At 37.2% G+C, this 25,789-nt stretch overlaps 1 protein-coding gene across 2 annotated transcripts; it reads left to right on the forward strand.

The window, feature by feature from the left end:
- The first annotated feature begins 41 nt into the window (after positions 1 to 41).
- MTRR (5-methyltetrahydrofolate-homocysteine methyltransferase reductase) lies at positions 42 to 24,861 on the forward strand. 2 transcript variants are annotated; one of them, XM_015854399.2, is made up of 16 exons: positions 42 to 205; positions 1,627 to 1,755; positions 3,737 to 3,925; positions 6,416 to 6,569; positions 7,495 to 7,612; positions 8,618 to 8,969; positions 10,201 to 10,323; positions 11,466 to 11,619; positions 12,833 to 12,921; positions 14,585 to 14,765; positions 16,578 to 16,620; positions 17,957 to 18,137; positions 20,296 to 20,414; positions 21,663 to 21,755; positions 21,851 to 22,030; positions 22,909 to 24,861. In XM_015854399.2, exons 3-16 carry the CDS (start codon positions 3,782 to 3,784, stop codon positions 23,051 to 23,053), a joined length of 2,076 nt encoding a protein of 691 aa, XP_015709885.1. In that variant the 5' UTR covers positions 42 to 205; positions 1,627 to 1,755; positions 3,737 to 3,781; the 3' UTR covers positions 23,054 to 24,861. The 2 variants fall into 2 exon arrangements, with proteins under 2 accessions (XP_015709885.1, XP_032298354.1); XM_032442463.1 differs by lacking the exon at positions 42 to 205 and adding an exon at positions 724 to 746.
- Positions 24,862 to 25,789: the final 928 nt, after the last annotated feature.

The following is a 25,789-nucleotide window of genomic DNA, read 5'->3' on the forward strand; positions in this document are numbered from 1 at the left end:
CCACTCAGCCCGGAGGGACAGGAAGGGGAAGGGGAAGGGTCTGATGTGCTGCCGGGTACAGAGTTGTTTCCCAGCAAGCCAGCTGCTGTTAAAGAAAAACAACAAACCAATCAAGAAACAAAAGAAACCCGACGATAAACAGACTGGCCTGGCTCTGAGGTCGCGGTGTCACCGTCCAGTTTAAAGCCCACTGAAGAGCGTAAAGGTACTTGGGGAAGTGTCTTCTGTTTTTATCGTGCCGTGAAACCGGGTGCGTTAGCAGGCCATCCTGGCCTTGTGCGAAATAGGCTGGCAGAATCAGGGGGGTTGGGAGGGACATCTGGAGACCATCTAGTACCAGCCCCCGGCAAAGCAGGGTCCCTGTAGAGGGTTGAACAGGAAAGCACCCAGGTGGGTTTTGAATATCTCCAGAGAATGAGGCTCCACAGCCTCTCTGTGCAGCCTCTTCCAGGGCTTTAATACCCTCAAAGAACTATATTCTCATGTTTGTATGGAACTAACTGTGTTGCTGTTTGTGCCTGTTGCCCCTTGTTCTATTGCTGTACACCACTGAAAAGAGCCTGGCCACATCCATTTGACTCCTTCACTTCAGATATATATAAAAAGTCATGAGATCTCTCCAGAGCTGTGTAACTACCAGTGCTGTTGCCCCTACTTCTATGAAAGCATGCCATGGGTATGCATAGATGTCTTGCTTGGACATACAGTGTCTTGGCCACGGAACTGATGGATTCACTGTTAATGCTGTGAGTGTTTTGACTCTTCTGAATACTAAATTAAATGAGTTATAATGCAGATTTTTATCCTTAGTTTCTTGTTAAGCCCTAGTTTGAGTCATAGAATGATAGGATCATAGAATTGCTCAGGTGGGAAAAGACCTTAAAGAACGTCAAGTCCAACCACAACCTAACCATACTACCCTAATTCTAACAACCCTGTCATCAGCAAATCCTGGGTTGTTTTCCCGGATCCTGGGCTGCATGAAAAAGAGCATGGCCAGCAGTTTGAGGGAGGTGGTCCTCCCCATCTCCTCTAGCCCTGGTGAGGCCGCATCTGGAGTACCGTGTCCCATTCTGGGCTCCTGAGCTCAACAAAGGCAGGGAACTTCTAGAGAGGGCACAGTGGAGGGCCACAAGGATGAGGAGGGGCGTGGAGCATCTCCCTTCTGAGGAAAGGCTGAGGGAGCTGGCACTGTTCAGCCTTTAGAAGAGAAGGTTGGGAAGGAGGATCTTATTACTGTTTATAAATATCCAAAGTGCAGGAGGTAAGTGGATGGGTCCAGGTTATTTTCAGGGATGTGCAGGTAGAACAAGGGGCAAAAGGTAAAAACTGGAGCACAGGAAGTTCTGTACAACACAAGGAAGAAATTCCATGGTGTGTGAGTGACAGAGCACTGGGATGGGCTGACCAGAGAGTGGAGTCTCTTTCTCTGGAGATATTCAAGACCTGTCTGAACACTTTCCCATGCAAATACAGTAGGGAATATACTTTAGAAGGGGGTTGGACTTGATAATCTGTAGAAGCTCATTCCAGCTCCTATAAGTCTGTGATTCTGTAATAGCATCCAAGTTAGAGTACTTCTCTAGACAGCTTTTTTCTTATATTTTTTTTCTCCTTTTTTTTCAGTTGAACCCATATCACATAAACGGAATATCATCTTTGAAGAGTGTATAGTGCAGGAAAGCAAGAGCAATGTAGGCAACACTTTCACCTGAGCGCGAGTGTGTTCTCTTCTATGATTGTACTTGTTTGCAGGTAGGTGTGGCTCATTTTCCTTTGTTTGAACAGTTTGTGCCTGAAGCTCTTCTGGTTGATGTCAGTGATAAGATGCTTCAGAGGGACAAAATGTTTGGTGTGAATCAAGATCAAAGCAATTTGTCAGTCTATTAATGACATAATAAACTGTCAAACAGTGAATTGAACTGTTTAATCAGTTAATTAAGCAGGATCAGTAGCAGCAATGAAACAGATAATATCATGGACTTGTAAAATATTGATAAATTCCTGCAAAACAGCCATCCATGTCTAATTACAAGGAATCATGTCATTGTGGACTTGTCCCTTTCCTTAAGTACACATACATACCATTAAATATGCACACAGTTCCCTCTCTCAGGAGGAATGCATACCTAGCACAATTCCCTCATTGGGCCCTGTGTATTTTCTTGTTTGCGCATCTTCTGTGAGAGACGTAGGTCTGACTTCTGTGTCTGTATATAATTTCCTAACCCCCAACACCAGCTCAAAAGGTCCTTGCTGATTCACGTATACACACCAATCCATCTCTCCAAATCCAATGTACATGTTTTCCAATTGAAAAGAAGCATGTTGGTTGCTTAGCTTCCAGACTTCTGTCTGTACAAGGCTTTTGTGTACCATGCGTCCCAAGTGGAAGCCTGATGATCTTTCCTCCTTTCTTAGGTATGAGAAAGAATGTAGTAATGATGAAACACCATTTCATCTTTACTGTTGTTTGTTGGTTTTTTTTTATCCATTTATTTAGCCAGGCATTTTCACCTGCTGACAAGAGAACAATTAGGGTGAAAACATAGCATATAAGTAGGATTAATCTAAATTTCTAGAGAGATCTCAGGGTATTAAAAACGTATTTCATATGAATCTTCGTAATTAGTATTTCTGTAGTATTTCTTCTGAAAAAGAAGAGAAAAAATCATTCTGTGTATTACGTTGCTTGTATGAAGTCAGTTATTTGAATGGATTTTTTTAAGTATCTGTGGGGAATATGATCAATTTAAGGTAAAGAATTGTGCTGGGAAATGTAGAGGTACAAAATACAATGAAAGCCTTAAATTTTTCCAGTAGTTGCATTTTTCTTGGAGTTCAGGTATGGTACAGACAGTGTGCTCCTAAGGAGCTTTCGCTTAGTTTTACCACTTTTCATTTACAAGTGTGCTTCTAAATATATATATGTATTCTAATAGGAGATACCTTCCATTGTACTGTTGGGAGAAATATCTTGCCATGTGCATAGAGTACATTATTCTTCTATTTTCCCTAGTAGAAACTGCCTTCCCTAGTGAAAAACTGCCTCAAATTGTCTTGCTATGGGTTTGCACAAATTGATGTGTGGTGTGGTTAGTAGGCTGAATGTGTTATGTGGTTGAATCTGGGTGGGCAGTAGGTGAAATACAACAAGCTCGATATTCTGTAGTTGCATTTCTGTAACAAGCACCTTCTTGAATCAGGGAATGAAAATTAGTGTTTGTGTTGTAAAATAGAATCATAGAGGTTGAAGCACAGGGGCATTTGTGCAAAAATTAGTGATTTCAGAGAAGGTGAAATTAAGAATTTATAAGGTATTTATCAGTCGTTGTAGCTGTATTTGGATGTCACCAAATCTGTGTATTCTTTTATTTTGAAATGCATCTCAGAAGGGAACCTAAAGCAGTCACCAACTTAAAGTGGAAAATAAAGCTTAGATCATAAAAAGTAAAGATTTAATTGCAAGCTGTTTTTCTCTCTTTGTGCTGTATATGTGCTAGATTTTTTACTTTGCATATCACAGTGTAACTGCAGTATCAAGGCAGCACAGCACATATGGTCACTACCATGAGCCCTTAATGCCGTGGCCTGCAGATTCATAGCAGATACCCCATTTCCAGGTTAAACAGCAATACTGATATGCATTTAAGGTATCTGTGATCTGACAAAGGGCAAAATCTTGCTGTTCTGCATGCAGTAAATTCACGTTTTCTTTCTCTTTTTTTCTCTGCAGTGCTTTTTTAAAAATAAATAAGTAAAGCATTCCCTGCTTTGGAATATGTGCTGTGATTTAAAAAGGAGATTTTTGCTCCTCTATGCAACACAAAAGGGGCAGGCAAAAGCCATAGCTGAGGAAATATGTCTGCAAGCAGGTACCCATGGATTTGAAGCTGACATGCACTGTTTAAGTGAGATGGACAAGGTGAGATACTCTGTGCTCCTTTGAAAAATAGGTATTTAATAGCTGCATTTTTCTTCATTTGCTTGAGTGGTGGCTGTTGATAGCGGTGGAGTCTAAGCACATTTATCTACCTAAAATGGTTTCAGATTTTCAGGTTTTTAAGAGTCAGTAACTGGCATGAGGCTCACAGACTTGTGATAGCCTTCTGCCAAATCTATATGAAGGTTGTCCATAGTAGTACAGTAAATGCCACAGTAAATCTTTGTTTCTAACAACAGTCCGGTGACTTTCTGACAGCTAATTGTGTACATGCTACTGGATGAGTTTGGTATTTACTGGTCAACTTTCCAGTTAGTAGAAACGATTACTCAGTTTTTCCACTGTTTCTGCTATGTTGAGGTCCTGCTTTCTGTCAGGTCTGGATTCCAGTATGATCTTGACCTTTTGTAGTGTCTTGTTATTTAACATAAGGTTCTGTTCTAGTTTATACTTGAATCTTGAAATTCAAGATTCAAGTTTATACTTGATCTTGAAAAAGAAAAAAAGAAGCTTGGCTGGAGTAAGAAAGTGGCTTTTTAGTATTTGCTGTTATCCACAGGTAGAGGTCTGAAAACTTAGTGTCTGTCATGTCATGTAACTAAAAGCATGGTGGACTGTAATTCCTTCATAAAGCAGGTCCTCAAAAAAAGCAAACAAACAAAACGTGGCAGTATTTCAACTAAAATGAACAGAAACTGTCACTTCCTGCACTTGAAAATGTGAAAGATTTATAAAAATAACTTAGTTTCCTTCTAGCAAGTTGCTTTTTTGGGTGTATAATTCATTCTGTAGCTGGACATCTGCTTTTTGAATGAAAGTTTACTGAGTATGTAGTACTCAGTGTAAGTATAATGTAGTGTGGGCATGTTGAAGAGGCTCATGCAGCAAGCAGGGAACATGCAGATTATCCTTATATTCTTCCATTTATTTCTTTTGCATTTGACAGCTTTGGAGATTAGTTTCAGGAAAGCAGCAGACAGAATATTTCTAGCCCAGTTATTGGCCTGCCACTAAGCTCATTTGTTAGATTTGGCTCGACAGCTCAGAGCGGTGAGTTGGAAAGGTGCGCTGAGTTGAGAATGTGCGAATTAAATACTGAGGGGAAAAAATAATTTCTACACCTTTGTGGATTTCATCACTTAAGCTTTTCATTACTTTTTGCTGTAAATAAAGGGAATTTCTAGAAATGAGGTGTAATTGGAGAGGGGAAGGAAGGATGACAGCTAACAGGAGCAAGAGCCTGCTTGAGTTATGTGTGGCCTCTGATGAATTCCTCTGGGTAACTTACGTTGTGGAATAATCTGTCAAATGTACATGGTTCAAAGAGTTTTGCGTGTGCCTTAGGTGACAAAGCAAGACGTTTCTGTTTTGTCCGTACAAAACCATCTGGAGAAGGTTGAGTATTTCTCTTAAACTCTTCAAATGTGCAGAGGAGAATGTGTAGTAGAGCAAGCGAGAATTTAATGAACTAATTGCAGCTCTTTTCTAATACACCAGCTTCTACTTCTTAGAATCATAGAATCACCAAGGTTGGAACAGACCTACAAGATCATCCAGTCCAACTGTTCACCTATTACTAATAGCTCCCACTAAACCATGTCCCTCAACACAACATCCAGTCTTTCCTTGATCACCCCCAGGGTGGGTGACTCCACCACCTCCCTGGGCAGTCTATTCCAGTGCCTGACCACCCTTTCTGAGAAGTAATACTTATTAATGTCCAGCCTGAATCTCCCCTGCCGTAGCTTGAAACCATTCCCTCTGGTCCTATCACTAGGACTATCACTGGTCCTATCACTGTTCTTAAGCTTGTATCTCTTGTTTGTTTGGAACACAATTTAGTTTAATATTTCATGTGACACCAGTAGCGTCATTTTGTCTGTTTGTGCTTGAAGAATTTGCTTGTTAACTCAATAGTCACCACATACAGTGCACTGAAGTTCTATTACTTACAAAATCAGCTTTGGAAATTCCTGTTATAGCTAAGGCCTTTTTTGCACAACTTACAGGTCAGTTTTGAAAGCTGAAAAATTAATGGTTATTTGAAGTTTGCCTAACTTGTAGAAGACAAAACTGTTTTTATGTTTTCACATGGTCCTACTGTCTCATTGAACTTGGAATGCTGGGAATGAATTTAGTTGGAAACCTTTACAAAATGGCTGAAGGGGATGGGGTTGCTTATCATGGCAAAGAGGAGGCTAAGGAGCAACCCAGCAGTTCATATGCTTTCTGGTAGTCACATTACAGTTCTTCTGTTCAGTTGGTTCTGTACATTGGATTTAAGCCACAAGCAAGATTATCGATTGCACCCCCAAAATAATTTCCAATTATTTGAAAGGCTTTCTGTAGTTTAATACAGGTAAGACGTGGTTAAACAATTTTCTTTGTTCCTCTGGGAAGAGGGAAATAATGCATAAAGCCTCAAATAGTTATGAAATGGCACCTTGTAATTGCTTGTTCTATTACTTGTAGTACAACTTAGAAACAGAAAAGGATCCTGTAGTTATTGTCATCTCCACGACTGGTACTGGTGACCCACCGGACACTGCCCGCAAGTTTGTTAAGAAGATCCGGGATAAGACCTTGCCACCTGATCATTTGGCACATCTTCAGTACGGATTGTTAGGTGATGTAGTGTTTTGTATATTGATGCAGCGCTTGCCTGTCAGTGAGTAATTTTATATGTTATACTTCTAAATAAGATTTGCTTTATTTATTTCTGCAGTATCAACAGTTTTATGAGTTTTTTCTTAATCTCTGTGTGCAATAAAGGAATAATATCACAGAAGTGATCTGAATGCAAGCTACCAATTAACTTTTTATAGTTTAATTTTCTTTACGTAAACAAAACATGATATTTACTGTCTATAGTTGCTGAAGTTTTAATTTCGTGTGAAATCCCTATGGACTGAGTTTATTTGACTTTGTGAGCGATTGGTTTTTTTTCTGTGCAGCAATGTAAAACATTCATTTTAGCATCATCTCATCCCTTTACATTTGCTATAGGTCTTTCCATTTTAAATGTCACGCTTTGGTGTGATAGAAGGAACATAATCATCTTTTGTTAGATGTTGAATAGGCAAAGTGCTATTACTACTAAACAAGGTATAGTGGTAATAACAGTTCTAATCTAAAGGGGAGGTACTGTGTGATTTCTCAGAAGAGAGTATCATCTTCATTCTGCTTCTCCTTATTTCAGTTCTCTACATCTTCTTAGAGAGATTAGGGTTTGTTTTTTTTTTTTTAATTATTATTTTTAAAGTCCCTTTCTGAAATATTCCTCAGAAATACTTTCTAAGAAAAGTATTTTTTAGATAAATTCTGTCTTAGGTTTGTTTAGGAAGAATGACTTTCTCAGCAATACTTTGGGACTAATACAGATACATTTATTTATTTTTAAGTCAAAAAGTGTCCTCAAAGTACAAAAAGCTTAGATATATCGGGTTATCTTGCTTGCCTGCAAGAAAGTTGTGTTTTATTTGCAGATCTTTGTGTAGCCCATGTGGCTGGCTGAGTGACAGACATAATCTTTCTTTCTTTGTGCATTTTAGGCCTGGGAGACTCAGAGTACACATTCTTTTGTAACGGTGGGAAGACAGTAGACCGACTACTTCAAGAACTCGGTGCCCAGCATTTCTATGATACAGGATTAGCAGATGATTGTGTAGGGTAGGAACCAAATGAGTTTGAATTTTGTTTCTTTGATATGAAATATTTAGATATTATTTTCTCTAGACTGTATAATGCTCTGAACCCAATTACCCATCACCTCCCAGGAGTGAATCCTGTCTGAGCAAAGTATGTCACTTTTGAACTTAATTGCCATTCAGCGCAAGTGCAATTGTAAAGTCTGAGCAAACATTTGTAGTGCCTGTAAAAATGCAGGGCATACAGCAGTTTTATAAACTAAGTCGTTCCGAATAAAGAGAAGCTTTTTACAACCTAATCCAAGATTACTGAAACAAATAAAACCAGTGCCACAGCATGTGTGCAGTTGAGCTGCTTTAGGTATGCCCTAAAATAAATGTGCTTTTTTTTCTCCATGTTCTGTAAAGCATTTAAAAAAAAAATTTTTTTTAAGAGAAATTATATAAAAGGTATTTTTTATTTTTTTTTTATTTTTTTAATTTTTTATTGCTGTAGAAGAGGTATGTAAGAAAACAACTCCCTACCTCTTATGTTACTCCCTCTGACCAGTAGGCTGCAGTCTTGGTTTATTTATTTTCAAGTGCAGATTTTACTGGTTCTGTGCATGCCTAACACAAGCAATTGCACATTGCCGTAATCATAAAAATTATATCTTGCATTCTAGAGTAGTAAAAGTGCAGCATTGTTTTAAGGCACTGACGTTGCTGTTGCTTGTGAAAAGCTGCAGGTTTTGCTACCAGCCCTTCACCTTGTTGTCCTGAAGACCAGCCTAAGAAAATAAAAACATGGAACTAGAGAAAGAATGAGCCTTCTGTATACTGCAGACTATTTACCTTTGCATAGCATTAATAACTAAATGAAAATACATGTTACTAGGATTACTCTTCTGTTATAATACATTTTTTTACTTTTTTTGGTCATTTCTAATTTAACAGTGCAATAAGTTCACAATTAGTCCTTTTTTTTTTTTTTTCCCTTTTTTCTTTAATTTTTTTTTTTTCTTCCCTTTTCTCTCTCCCTCCCTAGACTGGAACTAGTGGTTGATCCTTGGATTGATGGTCTTTGGCTTGCCCTCGAGGAAGTATTTCTGTTGCAGAAAGAAAAAGAAGGCATGAGCAACGATGTCATTGCAGACCCACATGTTGGGCATGAAATGAACTTAAGCTCAAAAATACAGAATTTGAATTTAGGAGATGAAGGAGTGAGGAATTCTGATGGTCCATCGCATAAACTGCTTGACATCAATGTCGTGGCTTCAACTACAGACACTGAACCTTCGCTTGTTCACTCAGTCCCTCCCATCTCTCAGTCTGCTCTTAATATTCCTGCCCTGCCACCAGAGTATATAGAGGTGCAGTTTCAGGACACCCATGGGGAGGTAAGAACTTTGCTTTGAATGATGAAAGCCTCCAGTTCTGGTAAGAACATGCCACTGATAAGAACATGCCACTGAAAAGAATGAATGGATACATATCTAAAGAAAATACATCCCTGTCCACGGGGGTTTTTTAATTATAAGGGAAAAGTTAGTTTATATGTTTAAAAAGTAGTTTTCACTGTATGAATTAAGGACACTGATTTTAAAAATGTACTTTAATTAAACTATAATTTGATAGAGGAATGCTATTGCCAGGAAGAATTAAAATCATCAGTGTTCGATTTATTTACTATAAATAAATAATTAGTTCTATTCAGACAGTGAAAACATCTTGCTATGGAAAGGATTATGGTACAGTTTCGGTTCAGATTTTTAGCACTTGCAGAATGCCTGAAGAGGATGTGAAGTTGCTCAAAATATTGCTGCATATTTAATAACTTAGAAACTATTAATTGTAAAAGCATGGCCATAATTGTGCTATTGCAGACAGAAGATGATCTGCAGATCAAAAACCAGTATGCTTTTATTAGGAAGCCATATAGAAATAAGAGCTGCTATACAAGGAGAAGAATTAGCATAAACTAGTGATCATCTCAAGTGGGCAAATTTAGTGAAATAGAGAGTGTGACTCAGATTTTTCTGATTGCTTGCCAAAGGACAGATGTTGTCGTTCTGTGAGGAAACAGTGAAGGAGCTGGATGTGATAATACAGCTGAAAGGGCAAAGGCCCTGTTCCCCAGTACTCAAGCAATGCTAAATGAGAGAGATGGCAGCTGGGATCAGTCAAAAGTGATGGTTATCAGGCAAATCTTTGTGAATGAAGCAGGTCTGAGGCTAAGTTGTTGAGTTCAACTGTCCAAATTACTGAACGGAGATTTAGAGGTACTCCGCTATTACAACACTCAGGCTGAAAGGGGTGCTGTAGAGCTTAAAAAGAGAGACTGGGCACTTGTCATCAGCTACTCCTGAGAGACAAACCCATAAAATCAAATAGGCTGTTTTTAAGAGCTTTTGAGAAAGGAAACAACTAGCTGCATTTGATAACAATTTAGGCCTATTGGACTATTCAGACATATGGACTTTTTATAGTTGAAAATATGCCTGTTACTACTTAGATGTGATTTTTAAAAATGAAGAGCAAAACACTTATATTTGTAGAAGATACGTGTTTTCCCTTTTCTTGTAAGCTGTTATTCAGCTGATTTGCATTTTTTGGTGTCCTCTTTTTCAGAATCCTCATCCGTCCTCACTGGTTTCAGAGGGAACAACCTTCGAAGTGCCAGTTACAAAAGCATCTCGGCTCACTAGAGAAGATGCAGTAAAAACTGCATTGCTTTTAGAACTTGATATTGCAGTAAGTTAGTGATAGCTTTGTAATTTTTTTTTTTTAATGAGAAGGTAAAAAGAATGTGTATTATGCATAAAAACTGGCAGAGAAAGATTTGATGGTTTAAAAAGAAGAAAGAATTCCTGTGCAACAGAACGATGTCAGCGTAGGCTGATTCATTTTGTATGTCCAAAGCCTGATTTATTTACTGAATGTTATGGCTCCACAGAAACCAACAAATATTGTCAAATTCATTTCTTTGTTATTCATGGACATGCTGTTGAATTAAATACACATTTTAGGAAGTACTCAAAAACACTGTGTAGGAAATTGTGACCCTTCTGAAAGGTAATCTACAGATATAGCAATTTCATTAGTACAAGAAAGTTGGAAGAATCCTTAGTTCTTTATATTAGAGCTGTTAAGATCTGTTTCATCTTCTGGGATTCATTTACTTAATTCAGACTGTTAGCCTCTGTTACTTTAGATGTTTGAACTGCTTTAGATGATTCAGGAAAGGTTGTATTGTAAAATACTGATGTGAACATTAAGCACAGAGTGCTTATTAGTTTGGAAGAAATCTTTTAACAGGAAAATATTCTGCTTTTGAGCTTTTCTTCCCAGACAAGTCCTTAGTATCTCCAGAGAGGGATACTACAGCTTCTCTGGGCAGCCTGTTCCAGTGCTCTGTAACTCTCACAGTAAAGAATTTCTCCCTTATGTTTGTATGGAACTTTCTGTGTTCCAGTTTCTACCCATTGTCCTTTGTATTGTTGCTTGCCACCAAAAAGAGCCTGGTTCCATCCACTTGACTGCTGCATTTAGATATTTATAAACAGTGATAAGATCCCCCTCTCAGCCTTTTCTTTTCCAGGCTGGACAGTCTCCCAGCCTTTTTTGGGACAGGAGATGCTCCAGGCTCTTAATCAACTTTGTTGCCATCTTCCGTATTATTTCTAGGAGATCCTTGTATTTTTTTAGTTGGAGAGCCCAAAACTGGATGCAGCATTCCAGATGTGGCCTCATAAGGGCCTACTCACAAGAGCAGAGAGGTTGGATCACCTCCTTTGACCTGCTGACCACGTTCTAGACTGTTGTTAGGAATGGGGATGATATTGGCCATGGTTTACTTTTTAGTTTTATTGAAATGATTTCATATTTTCAAACAGAATACAGCCTTTGACTACCAACCTGGAGATGCCTTCTGTGTAATATGTCCCAATAATGTCAGTGAGGTGGAAGAACTACTTCGCATCTTGGGACTTTCTGAAAGAGGAGAGAACTTTGTTTGTATAAAGGTTAAGCAGGACACTAAAAAGAAAGGTAAGGTATATAGCATTACATATGAAAAGATAGTTCTCTCTGTGATAGTAGTAGTTGGTATGCATAGTTTTGAACATTTTAAACTTAGGTATTATGATACAACTGTTATTTTGTAGAGATATGCCAGAAATCAGAAAGAGTGGGCACATAAAATCTGTTCCTGTTTATACTGTTGATGACTTAGCTTATGAATGGGAATTTGATCCTGTCATTGAGATTCTTCTGTCACTCATCTTTTGTGCTTCTGTGCATGTAACCTAACATTTCTCCAGCTGAAAGTAAAATCTCCCTTTCACATTCATCTATCCTATATCCTTGGAGGGCTGTACTCCTGGACTTACTGCTGCAGCGTGCTGCTTTTTAAGGGACTAGAAGGTCTTTGTGTATGTTTTGCTGAGTTTTATAGTTCCATTCCTCATAAAGGGATGCAAGAGTTGGGTCAAATAATGCTGAGACAAAGAGATAATGTAGCAAGACATATAGTTATATTCTTAGACTGAAATTTCTGTTTCAATAAAGGACTCTTGATAATGGAGGAAAGGACAGTAAGAATGAGTAGCTGGACAAGGGAGCCAAGAAACATGAAGATAAATCCCAATGTGCAAGTTCAGTCTGTAATGAAATAATTGCAGACATGCAGAGCTTATTAATTAATAAGTGTTTTGTCCCGTAAGTGATCCTATATTCCTTTTAGGGTTATCTTAGAAAGGGGAATATCTGCTTTAGTGTGACATAACAAAAGGATGATGAGCCTGACTGCATCCTGGCTGACTCCATAAAGAAAGACTCGGTGGATGTAGGAGTTCCTCCTTCATGAGAGGACAGTACAGGACAGGTTTTTGTGCTTGTAGAGAAACACCTGTGATCTGCTGAGCCTCAGAAGCTCCATTATGGCACTGGCTGTGTACAACTTTGATTACATCATGAGAAAACTTCAGTATGTTCTATTTTTTAAAACGTGTTTATTAATGGAGTGGAAAAAAATGTGGATGGTCTTTTACTTGTTAGCATTCCTCAGGACTGTAAGTGGCAAAAAGGCATTTAGTGGTCTGGCAAAATGTACTTAAATATATATACTTCTCTTATTGTATTCCTTCTTTTCTGTTAACTTTTTTGCCTTTTCATTGGAAAACTATCTTGCTGTTTAATTTTTAATTTTTGCTAAACACTTGAGTTCATCCTACGGAACTGAATGTATTCTTCTCCCAAATAGGAGCAACTCGTCCACAGCACATACCTGAGAGATGTACTCTGAAGTTCATTCTAACCTGGTGTCTGGAACTAAGAGCAATTCCCAAAAAGGTGTTTGTATTTCTTCTTTTCGTGTGAAATACATAGTAGTTCTGTGCTGTGTGGTTTCTATGAGTTCTGTCCTTGCTTCATGTGTGGTTACCACGTTTCTTGGTGAGTAGGGATTGTCAGTTTGCATGGTGCTGATCCTTTGTTCTAAGAAATTTTGCTTTCAGTACTTTATTGGGCAAATTGTAAGATACTGAAGCCTGTATTCTCATTCTTTAGTACTTTGATTCAAAAAGGAACTGGATGTAAAAGTGATGGATATTTGGTGCAAGATAACTAGAAGGCTGACAGAACCTAGCTGTAGGCATTAATGAGAAGTCATTCTTCTCACCAAAGATAACCTAACCATCTTGGTCCTGTTTTGTCCCTGGAAATACGCATGCTGCTCTATATGGGCGCAGCAGAATGTCTTTTAAATATTTTAAAGCTTTTCTTGAGCATTTTACTAACTGGCACAATTCAAAAAACAATTTTTGTTTGTACGTTCTCACAATGCACGGATATTATTTCCCTTGTGTTTTGTACTTGTGAAAAATTGGAAGCTTGCAACTGAAAATGCATGGGTATTTCTGGTTTTGTCAAAGCACATTTTAAAGATGAAGCATGACGCTAACTGGCTGTGTTGGTTGGGTCTATGAAGGAAATCGGTTTTTGGAAGGACTTCTCACAAAAGTGAATTTCACAGGCGAGATCGAGTATATGTCATTATTAGACACTGTGCTGTAGAACAGAATCTCTCAACTTGTACAGCCTGTTCAGTACTTCATTTAATATGACAGTTTTTGAAAATTCTTCTCAGCAGTAGGAGTACACAGAGAGTGCTGGAGAGGGAATATCAACCAAGCCTGTTCTTATAACCCGTTTTATTTCACGTTCAGTGTAGGATAGGCTGTAAGTCCATAATCAAAATGATTTTCTGGATTTTCAGTTTGCCCAAACAGTAGGTTATTTTTGCAATGTTCTTTTATATAAAATATTTAGTTTGATTGCATTTGGTATTTTGAATCACTCATCTTTCTAAACACTGTGTTTATTTTACCTTTTGGAAAGCAAACACACACACACAAAAAAGCCCTGGAACTATTTACATCTGATTTTTACTTTATCTTTTAGTGCTCTATTTAATTTTATTAAGAAAAGCTTGAGCTAATGTTATGTATTCGTGCAGTAAAGAATAAAACACTGCAGCAACATTTATATGACTCATAAATTCCATACTTTATTTACAGTAATATCACTTCTAAGACTTTGCATTATTCCTTTTCCAGCTTCTGTAATTTAGCAAATGGTGTTTTGTCTTGATTTAATTTGCATTATGGGGTAATGACCAAAGTGCCAATACATAAATCACATTCCCGTAAATTTAGTATTTATCTGGAAATTGGTTAAGTCTGTTTATCTATTTCTTCTCCTATTCAGACAAAGTAAGACTTTCTGACCTGCTAGCTTTTCCCAGACATGGGGGGTGAGGGGTGGTGGGAGGAACTTAAATCGTTCACAGTAGATGAAAGTGAGTGTTGAAAAATAAATTGTATTTTATATTAACTGTTAACCTGCAAGCTGACCACTTCCTTTCCCCAGGCAATCCAAGCTTTTCATAGATTTGTCAATGTTTTCCTCAACTGGACAAATTATTTACCTTCTACTCTTGCTTTCTTTCCTTCAGGCATTTTTGCGAGCCCTTGTAGAATGCACCAGTAATGCAGGAGAAAAACGGAGGCTTCAGGAGCTTTGCAGTAAACAAGGAGCCTCTGATTACACTCATTTTATTAGAGAGTCTAATGTTTGCTTGCTGGATTTACTTCATGCTTTTCCAAGCTGCAAGCCTTCACTTAACCTGTTAATTGGTGAGTGATTTAGACTTAACTGGTTTTAGTTAATTCTGAAAAATGCCTCAGACTAAGCATTCAGTTTCTTAGATGTGGATAACTCTTCAGTTAGAAATGCTATAGTATTCATAGTCATCAAATGCAAATGTTAGGGGGCATAACTCTGTCCATCAGTGGTGGTGTGTGGTCTTTGTTCTGCACTTAGTTATGTACCTGTGTTTTTAATGACTCTGAATTGCTCCTGTGCATAAAAATAAGGTGTTTGTAGAGGTTTTTAAGAATCAATGCGTCAGCTGCTTACAGTTCAAAAAGGCGTGTTTTCTTTATCTCCTGATATCTCTGCCCTTGTGTTCTTTTCTTGGGCTTTTATCGGTGGAAACAAAAAGCTTTTCCCTGTATATTGGTGTTTAAGTTATACCTAATACACTTGCTGAGTTCTTTGCATAAAACTTTGAAGGAATGAGACTAGAACTGTAGATGACTCATCTGAAAATAATAACAGTTACTTTCCAGATTAAAAAACAGAATTTCCTGTTGTTGTATTTCACTATATGAAACAAAGCAATTGCTTTTTATAGCTTTGTGATCATGTTCTCCATTACTTCTTAGTAAATTGCAAGGATTTAAAGATAGCAGCTCTGCTCCACTTGATACAAATCCTTGAGTCTTCTCACTGACAGCAAAACGACATAGCTTCTCAAAGGTGGCATGGAACGTGCTTTAACAACTGAACTGAATAAAATGAAGTTCTGAAAGTTTTTTCTTTTAAAGTGTGTTGTCTCAAGGAAGTAATATGCTGAATGGGCTTAGTATCTTTAACTAGTTCGTCTCACCTCTGGCTTGCAACCTGCCTGAGAAGCTTCTTTCAGATATGTTTAAGTCCATATGCTGGGGGAAACAGACAAAAAAGAGGCATGCATGGAATACAACTAAAAAGCAGCTGAACTGCACCGTATTTTATCTTGTTAAATAAGTGTGTGTATTCTGGTATTTCTTGCTTCTTGTCACCATTCTCCACAGCACTGTTCATTCTGTGATGTGTCTTATCTGCTTTTAATATACTCTTCTCCTCAGCCAAAACATGCAGTCATGCTAGGTCATTCCTGTGAAGATACCAGTGAGTTTGACCTTTTGTGTATGTGAACATACATATGTGTGTATGTACGAGGGCAGATAGATGTAGGTTTTGGTATGTATGTATATCATATAGTGGACCTTTAATTATAAGAATGCCCAGTAAACTCCTGTCTCAGTTTTGAATGGATACCATTCAAAGCTACTGGTGTTGTTAAGCTTTTTTTTTTTTTTTTTGGCTTCTTTTTTTTCAGTGTCCATTTAAAAACTGTATGTTGGTATTCATAGGAGTTTGAAATTAGACTGGCGCACCTGCCTTGAGGCCATTATATATAGGAAATACTCAAACAAGTAATTCCTATTTCAAAAACTTTTCAACTCCATTAGGCACACTTGCTTGAAAAGGGAAGGAAATCCAATTTGAAGCTTTACTTTGTCTACTAACTACTGTCATCTCTTCTGTGTGCTTTACAACTGTTTTTAAATTATCAAGAACCCCATAAATTAACTGTTGTGGCCTTATTTTATCCAATTTTGAACAGATGTTCCACAAAATATAACATTAAAGAAAAAAAAATCCTATCACGGTTCCACTGTTAATGGTTTATTTATGAGCTAAAACCACTCAATGTTAGTAAGTACAGTTACACTGTGCTTGTTACCTGTTGTACTGTAAATGTTTCCTAGGTGATATTTTGATTTTTATTGGGGGTGAATAAAGCCATAAGTAATTCTGTTGTTGTTGTTGTTTTCCAGAACATCTCCCTAAATTACAGGCCAGATCCTATTCTGTTTCAAGGTAATGGAATATTCAATCATATCTTCTTTGTTATTTAGCTATGCTTTTTTTCTTAAGCATGTGTGTGTTTGTGTGTGCACTTCACAGTTTTTATAGAGAACAAACTCCAAAATATTTCTGTAATGTCATTCTGGTTAGATTTTTTTCTCCCATGTACTGTTGAATTTGTCTTTCTCAACTTGAAATCTTAGGCCCTTCTTTCCAATAGTGAAGACACACAAGTGGGCAAGTACATAAAACTCCTTCTGGTGAAAAGTGATTCTGAAGGTCTGTGTTCATCTGAGTGGGGCAGTATGAGTGCTTTGAACTCCGCCTTCACTTTTGGAAAGAGTGTGTGGCTGCCCCTGAGTGAAGAAGTTGTAATGTTGTCTTCACCCTGAATTTTTCCTGGAAGATTGAATTTGTTTTTGATTTTTCCCAGTCATTACTGAAATTTACTTAATGTAGTTTTGAACAAAGCAGAGTAGTCATTGATGGCCTGGATGAGACTTGGGCTGTGAGGCATGTGACTTTTTTTAATACTTCAGCAGAACTGGAGCCTTACTCATTGCCAGGACCTTGTGTCCGCGTTCTTGATAGTGTGTGAAGTGTAACCTGACTTGGAAGATCAGAATCCAGCTCTTTGTGTTCAGTAGTGTAGCACTGCATCTTTCCAGAAGGCCTTCCTTGCCTTTGGATATCTGCATTGTTTTATTTTATTTTATTTTATTTTATTTTATTTTATTTTATGTTACTTTTCTTTTGAGGTTTATGGTTTCAGATGCTTCTTTGCCTAGCTCCCTCTTCCTTATAGGTTTCCCTCTGGCTTCCTAAGAAGTTAAACTAGGAGACAGTTCCGACCCGTGGTGTTTTTGGTTTCCAGTTTGCCTGTTACAGTATTGCCTTTATTCCACCGAAACGGGGAAAAAAAAAAACAAAAACAAAAAAAAACAACAAACCAATAGCATGAATAGCACTTAAGGTCTTCTGCAAGACAATCTAGTGAAAGCAATGTATCTAAAGAAGAAGTAGAATAAAACAGAAAGGTAAAAGTGATGAATGAAGTCCCTGTTATCAAACTAACAAAAAACCAAGCTAACCTAACAAAAACCACAGGTTTGGCTATTTCAAACAATGTTGTTTTGTGTGATAAGAGTTTGGTAGAATTCCCAAGAGCAAATTCACACACATGAAAACCTGATAGAGAGCAATTCTAATTCCATCCTGTAGGCATTGCCTTCTGATTCCAGCCCTGGGTAGCTTTATAATTGCTTATAGATCTCACAAAGGTAACTGAACACTGAGGAAAAAAAAAAAACAACAAAAAAAAAACCAACAAAAACTTGTTCCTTTACAGTTCGAACTTGTATCAGCCAGGAAAACTGTGCTTCGTGTTTAATATTGTCGAGTATCCTGCATGTCCCACGAGACCCATCTTACGGAAGGGAGTTTGTACAGGCTGGCTTGCTGAGTTAGTTGCACCTCTACTGCACACCAATAAAGACACACTGGATATGAAAAGTTATCCAACTGAAAAGGTATGAATGTTACATTTAAATTCTGTTAACCTTTAAATTTGTGCATGCTTGAAGTAGTCATCGTTTTCATTGTTTATTTCTCTCATGTAAAACAGATGTTTTGGCAGGGGCTGTATGCATCTGCATTTTGTGTTTCTCCACTTCTTTTAAGTTCACCCTTCAGTCATCACCCCACTGTACTCCTAAATGAGTCTTGGAGTATACTTCCATGGACTAAGATGCCAGTTAAATGGTTATAGCAGCTTAAGAAGCGCCTAGTCACTTTTAGAGAGGCTGGCAGGCTGTAGAGGGGCAGATGTTTCACAGTTTGAAAAGGCTGAGTTACTGAATGTGATTCAGAAAACAGTCTTCTGTGGTATTTCTGCTGTGCATCAAAGATGTTCTGGTATAATGGCTTTTATTAGGGGATGATATTCTTCTTTCATCTCTCTTCTTTTGTCTCTATAATCCATCGCAATCTCAAATATATTACATATAAGTTAGGGTATGAGGGAGTGGCTTAAAGCTTTGTGGGGGAAGTTCAGATTGGGTGTTAGGAGAAAGTTCTTGATAGGGTGGGTGGTCAGGCACTGGAACAAACTCTCCAGTGAAGTGCTCACCGCTGCAAGCCTGTTGGTGTTCAGGAAGCATTTGGACAACATTCTTAGATGTAGTTTCACTCTTAGGTTTTTCTTTGTGGAGTCACGAGTTGAACTTTTTCCTTGTGGATCCCTTCCTACTCAAGATATTCTATGGTGTATATACTACAGTATATAGTGTATGTAGTATCGTACATAATATGGCAGAAGAACTGCTGATGCTATAGTTGTTCAAGAAAAATGGGAGCAAGCTTATACATTGGTTACAAGAAAACTATGCTGATAATACGGTGTCTTTGGCAGAATGGAAACAAAGCCCACAAAGTTATCTTTAAAACCTAAATCAAAGGAAAAACCGATATGTGCATGATGAACCTTATTCAAATTGTCACATCGCTATACATTTAAAATACAGTGGACTTGCAAAATGTTTGAGATCAAACTTGAGAAAGAGGTGGGTTGAAAAGAAAAATAAAAGGATTATTACAAGTGGAGGCAATAAAATTTAGAACCATTTGCATCTGCTGTGCAAGCTAGAATCCAGCACAGATGAATGTTCAGCAGTGCACATCTATTAGAAAGGTATATAGAGTACCAGTATAAAGTGGATGAGTGTGATCCTATGCAAAAATATCTGAGATTAATCACAAAAACTTTACAGAACGAATGTGTGTACCAGTTGAGTTATTCTTTTTAAGGATTGGCAAGTTTGGAATTCTTAATAGGAATGGTAGCCTGCTAACTCAAGATAAGCTTGAAATAGTATTACAGAAATATGAATACCATTCCTCCAGCAAGAATTATACTATTCTTTTTTTAATAATCATTCAGCAGGAAAATTAATCCTGTTGAACACTGTAGCGATTTAATGATAAGGAGGGTAGTAGAAATAAACCACTCAGATTTACAGAGTAAACTTTAAATAACATGGCCTAGCATTTGACTCCGTACACTTGAAAGGAAATTCAAATAACTTCCTAATTAATGTGCAAAATAAATCAGATCCTTGCTTACGACTTTATTGGGTGGAGGTCAACTGCTGATTCTTTGTTGATTCGTGTTCTGTTTGGAGATCATGTAATTTTTTTGTGTGTGAAAATTAGAAGGCAAGCTCAGTATCAGTAGGCTTCAATTTACCGTGAACAAATCCTTACCCCTACCAGAATGTTCACAATGTTAGAAATAAATAGATAATAAGATAAAATTGAGTTGCCTGTAACAGCTAGCATGGCTGGTTTACTGCTTTCTTCTCCCTACCAAGCTTTCTGTGAGTTCTAAAACTGTTTTAAGCAATTGTAAGGTGCAGTCAGCTTTCACAATCAGAAGCTGATGCATATGTGGATTTGTCTGGTTTCTTTATGGATGGATTGGTAAATCTGTAAACAGGGCATGTTGTTCAGCATCTCCTGTAATTTTATTCCAAATGCTTGGCCTTACAACTAAACTCTGAAATGCAAGATTTGGAAGGGTTCTGCACTCATATGATACGTATCAACATACTGAAGGTTCAAAAAATTCTGTTCTATTTTATGACTTACAAACATTATTTGATTGCCTTCTAATTTCTAATTTCATTTTAGATATCTATTTTTTCTCGACCAAACAATACTTTCCACTTACCTTCAGACCCATCTGTGCCTTTTGTGATGGTCGGTCCAGGAACAGGAATTGCACCATTTATTGGTTTCCTGCAACATAGGTATGTACCAAACTTCTATGTGTAAAGCAGCCTTTTATTGTCAAGAAAAAAAATACAGGCTCAGATATTTTTATTTTTACTTTTTAATATGGGAAAAAAAATGTGCATTTGTGTGTGTGTTTTTGTATTTGTTGTTGCTGTTAAACTAAAAACAGCAGTAGTAATTTCACAAATGCGTGTTTGAACTGTTATTTACTGCTTTATTTTTTTATCCTGTTTTCTTTTTATGACACTTAAAGAACTTTCTGGAAGCTGAAAAAATGTAACAAAACCAGAGCAAAACAACCATAGCAAAGAAACATATACATAAAGAGGATATTATGACAAGGGACACTGCTATGTTTTTTGCCTATCTACAGATAGCACTCTTTTTATTAGTTCTGTTACTTGTGTGGCTTCAAAGGTAGATACCTTTCTTCCCTCCTACAGCAGCTTAATTTTGTAAGGCAAAAAGAAACTTGCTCACAAAGTGAGATCATTACTACTGATGTGTGAAAAAAAAAAACAGCAAACAGGTAGAATTTTTTACATGCTTCTGACTGCATTAATCTGCTGTAAGGAAAACATTGCATACAATCCTCACTATTTCCCCCTAAACATTTCTTTCTCTCAGATTTATTTTGTGTTTTATTTTCAAGGATTTGTAGCATTCTGTGTGTATTTGACCAGTGTTAAATAAAATCTTCCTCTCAAATCTAACGAGGCAGTTTCAGCTAAAATCCCTGTAAGGTAATTTCTTTAGCATTATTTGAAGAAAATAAAATAACTTTTCTGATGGTGTAGTAGTAAATAGATCGTTGTTCCTGAACTCTTCCAGTCATCTGCAGCTAAATGAAATGCATGCTGAAAATGATTTGTGCTGAGTTTTCGTCGGGTGTTTTTACAGTGCTTCCAATGAAAGTTAAGGGGTAACAATATCCTTATTCAGCAATCGGAATTATTTTCTGAGGTGTTCAGAAGTGCCATTCCTGACTGTTTCAGTGTGAAGCTGTGGCAAAAACAAACACACAAAAAAAACCCCTTTGAAGTTGATTGAATTTGAGCTGGGCCAGAAGTGAGTAAACAAAATCAGAAAGGGAAGGTTATTTACCTTAAGTCATTTCACATTAATAAGCCTCAGGGCAGGTAGAAAAGTGCTATCATAAATAAGAATTACACTTTAGGTTCTGCATTTGATAGAACAGGATTGGATTTACATACATTTATATAAAGTCAGAACATTAATTTATTTTTTTCTTTTCTATTCAGGCAAAAACTGAGAGAAGAACATACAGACTGGGAATTTGGAGAGACATGGCTCTTCTTTGGTTGTCGGCATCAGGATAGAGATTATTTATTCAAGCAAGTTCACTATTTAGCATTCTGTGTGTCTCATTGATATTCATGAGGGGTTGTTTATCTCAGAGCCATTACTAACACTTTTTATTGCCTTTCAGAGATGAGCTCAGATGTTTTCTTGAAAATGGAACGTTAACTCATCTGAAGGTTTGTTTCTCAAGAGACTCTTCAATGGGAGAAGTAGCTCAGCCTAAGTATGTGCAAGATGTCATTAGGCTTTGTGCTAAGGAAGTTGCCAGAGTCCTGCTGAAAGAGAGTGGTTACTTCTATGTATGTGGGTAAGTAGAGTGTAGCAAACTGTCTCAGAAAGAGAACAGAGTTAGCAAAAGTTTGAAGCATTAGAAAGACTTAAAGATATTTGAATAAAAGGACAAGCATGGCACTGAAACTTCCTTTCTGGAACACCAGAATTTATTGTGTCAATCAGTAAACATATAGATTGTAACCATGCACTTCCCTTGCTGCTTCAGTTGCTTGTTATTTATTTTTTCTATTTTAGTATTCAAATGAGCTGTAATGGGTTTCAAGCTAATAGATTGCTCTTAAGAAAATTAGATATTGGAATACATGTGGTAAAAAAGCACACAGCGGTGAGGCAGCAGAAACTTTGCTGCATTCCATACTTTGACGGGCCAGGATGCTACCTGAACCTAGAAATTTAAGGTTTTTTATCCCAGATTTCAAAGTTCTCTTGCCTTCATAAAGTTCCATACTAGTAATACACTTTACAGTGGAGTCTTATTTGTGAACACTAACTTACCTGGATGTTTCAAATTCTTAGTGTTGATAAATGGAGAGTTGTTTGAACGCAGGGCTCGATGTCAGTATTTTCTCCTACTGAAATTAATGTCTACTGTTTGTATTAAAAATAACATCGATAATAAGTGAGGATTTTTTTTTGTGCACTGTGTGGTTTTGGAACCATGTAGTTACTATATAACATACTTCAGCATGTCCAGTTCTTCCTAAAACAAAATATTTGTTTGTGAGGAATCCTTGTTCTTGTCAATGCTCAGCTGTATGTCTCTTGCCATACAATACATAAGCTGTTTTTGTCTGTTTTTGATCGTTTCCAATATTGCAGCTTCTTAAACTGTTGATAAAAGGAAGAATACAGTATTTTACATTTTCCTTCTTTTCTTCTTTTCCCTCCCAGAGACAAGAAGCACATGGCTGATGATGTAAGTGATGCTGTGTTAGACGTTTTAAGTATAGAAATGGAAGTTGACAAATTAGAAGCAATGAAAACCATGGCCAAGCTTCGAGAAGCGAAACGCTATTTGCAGGATGTTTGGAGCTAACCATCTAGTTTTTTTCTGTGTCGTTGTAAGACAAGAGATTTTGCTTTGCTTTCACATTTATGCTTTTAACTAGAATCATCAAAACTGCCATTGTCATGCACATTTTAACTTTCTTTGCTGATCTTTCACTTAGGAATGGGAAGCTTTTTCAAGGATGACAAACCAGTCTGTCTTTGGAATGTATTGTTTTTAGCAACATTGCATAATGGACTGTGTCAGTACCTTGATTTTCTGACTCTTGAGATTGCTTTCATGTGGAAAGTGAGAACTTATCTGTACAATTATAATTGTATGTTTGTTACATCACATACTTTTTCCTATAATTTATACATAAAGAAGCTATAAAGTACATATGTTACTCACTTAACTGTACACCATCAAATACATTAATGACTTACCAGAATCTACTTGGATACTTCCTGAGAATTTATTTTTTTTTCCCCACAAACATACACACTGTTTGGACAAGAGGGAATGGCCTCAAGTTGCACTGGGGGAGGTTCAGACTGAGTATTAGGAAAATTTAATTCTCAAGAAGAGAGGTCAAATGCTGGAATGGACTGCTCAGGGAAGTGGTTGAGTCAGCATCCCTGGAGGTGTTCAAGAAACATTTAGATGTTGTACTAAGGGACGTGGTTTAATGGGAAATACTGGTGGTGAGTGGACAATTGGACTGGATGGTTTTGGAGGTCTTTTCCAAGTCTGGTGATTCTATGAGTCTGCACATGTGTATGTTTGTGTATGTTTTCTTTTTCCTTGAACAATAACTGCCAAAAGGAATAAAGGTCCAGAGTACTGCACAAAAACCTGCTGCAGAATATCAACTCATTTGTGGTGGTAGGTATTTCAGTGGCCAGCAGAAGTTTCCATGTCTTCTCATTAGATGTTCCTCAGCTTTCTATGTGTTCTTTGTGGTTCTTCATGTTGCTAAGTAGAGCCGAAGATACATGGAACATGGAAGACTTAACTGCATCTGCCCACATCACTTGTGAACTATTCCGTTAAATGGTGCCTTACTGCATTTGTGGTTATATTAAAGACTGAAGATCCTAACCTGTTTTGGAACCATCCCTGAATGTTATGTGAATACTTCTTAAGCAGTTGCAGCTTATGCTGGATGGTAGTAATTACTATTGCTAGATAAAGTCATAATGCACTGCCACACAAACTCTACAGATAATGTACAGTGCCTGTTTTTTTTCAGTCTAATTGTGTAGCCTTGCTAGCGCTACTTCCCATATCATAGCTGAAGCAGTGGCCATAGTGGATCTGATTTCAGATGCCTGTACTCAAAGACCAGATGCTTTTTAAAAGCTTTGTCAATACCATGCCATAAATAACTTTAAATGTATCTAATATAAAAATGCTGTGCTGGAATTAACAAGTTCTAAAAACTGCCATCTGTATATAGAGGTACGTTTGACTTCAATAACTGAATATTCAGTCTGTTATTCTGTAGGCAGTTTGTTGGGGTGCAGAATAAAGCAACACTTAAAGCAAACAGAAATGAAAAGACCTGCTTAATGCTCTGTTGAGATTTATTGGTTATCAAGAGGATGCATTCTTGGAACTATTATTTGCTGTAATGTAAATATAGGTATTCTCATTGCATATTTATGCATTTAGCAACTTAGTATGTTGATGATCTTAAGCAATTTTTAAGCAACTCATTTTTCCTTGATTTTTTTTTTTTTTTTCTACTATTATATGGGATGGAACCTTTTAAAAGCCTTATGCCTCCATCTCTGGATCCAGTTATGTTTCATCAGAGTTGAGAAGACCACAATTAAATCTGGTGACCACTCTAATTGTTTCTGTATTTATTTATTTATTTGAGTGTTGTGGAGGAATAACAGTGGCAAAAATGACTACATGCCAGCTGGTGGATATGAGAAGAGTGTTATCTATGAGTTACGGTCTAGATAACTGGTCAGTGATAAGTTGAGAGGTGAACCTGCATTGCAGACTGTTGCAGACAATTGGTTTGAGTCTAAAAATGGGGCTAGTCGATACAGTAGTCTAATATAAGAGCTGTAGATTATTTCAGTGGATCTAAAGAGTCTATTCTTGAAGAAAATTGATATATATATAACTGATCAATTTTATTGTCTATCATAAATGAAAATGCTTTCTTGGCAAAAGCAGTATGTCTGCTTAGCCTCAAAACCTTATTCAAATATGTTTCATATTGGAAAAAATTGGGATTTTATACAATTGCAAATTACAGTCTTGAGAAGTTGATTCAGCACCAGTACAAATTACATTTACTTTCATTAGCATTTGAATAAACGCTCCAGTTCTGGTGGGAAAGATTTGTCAAATTCACAAAGCATTCAAAGCCAATTGTGCGTCTTTAAAAAAGAATAGGTTTTGCAATTGATTTAAAAACAGTAATTTTGTATGACTCAGTCATTCAGGGATATTCATTTCTAAGCTGCTTTGAACTGTATTGCTTAGATGGTCGACTGGATTCCATCAACAACTTTTTGTTATTATTTTAAATGCATTTTATGGTAACCTGGTAAATCAGAAGGGCTGTTTCCAGTGCTTTCTAACTAGATGATCCTCAGGACTGACTTGTCTGTGATGGGACGTCATTTTTTAACTATCTTTCGGGTGTTGTGACAGGACAAGGTCAATTGTGCTCAATTTATGAACATCAACAAGCAGAATTATTGCATGAGGATTGCTGAGTGTGTGGACAGGTCAGATGCTGAGATAGGTTATTGTGCTTAT

This window comes from Coturnix japonica, chromosome 2, assembly GCF_001577835.2.
Source record: "Coturnix japonica isolate 7356 chromosome 2, Coturnix japonica 2.1, whole genome shotgun sequence".
Lineage (NCBI taxonomy): Eukaryota > Metazoa > Chordata > Aves > Galliformes > Phasianidae > Coturnix > Coturnix japonica.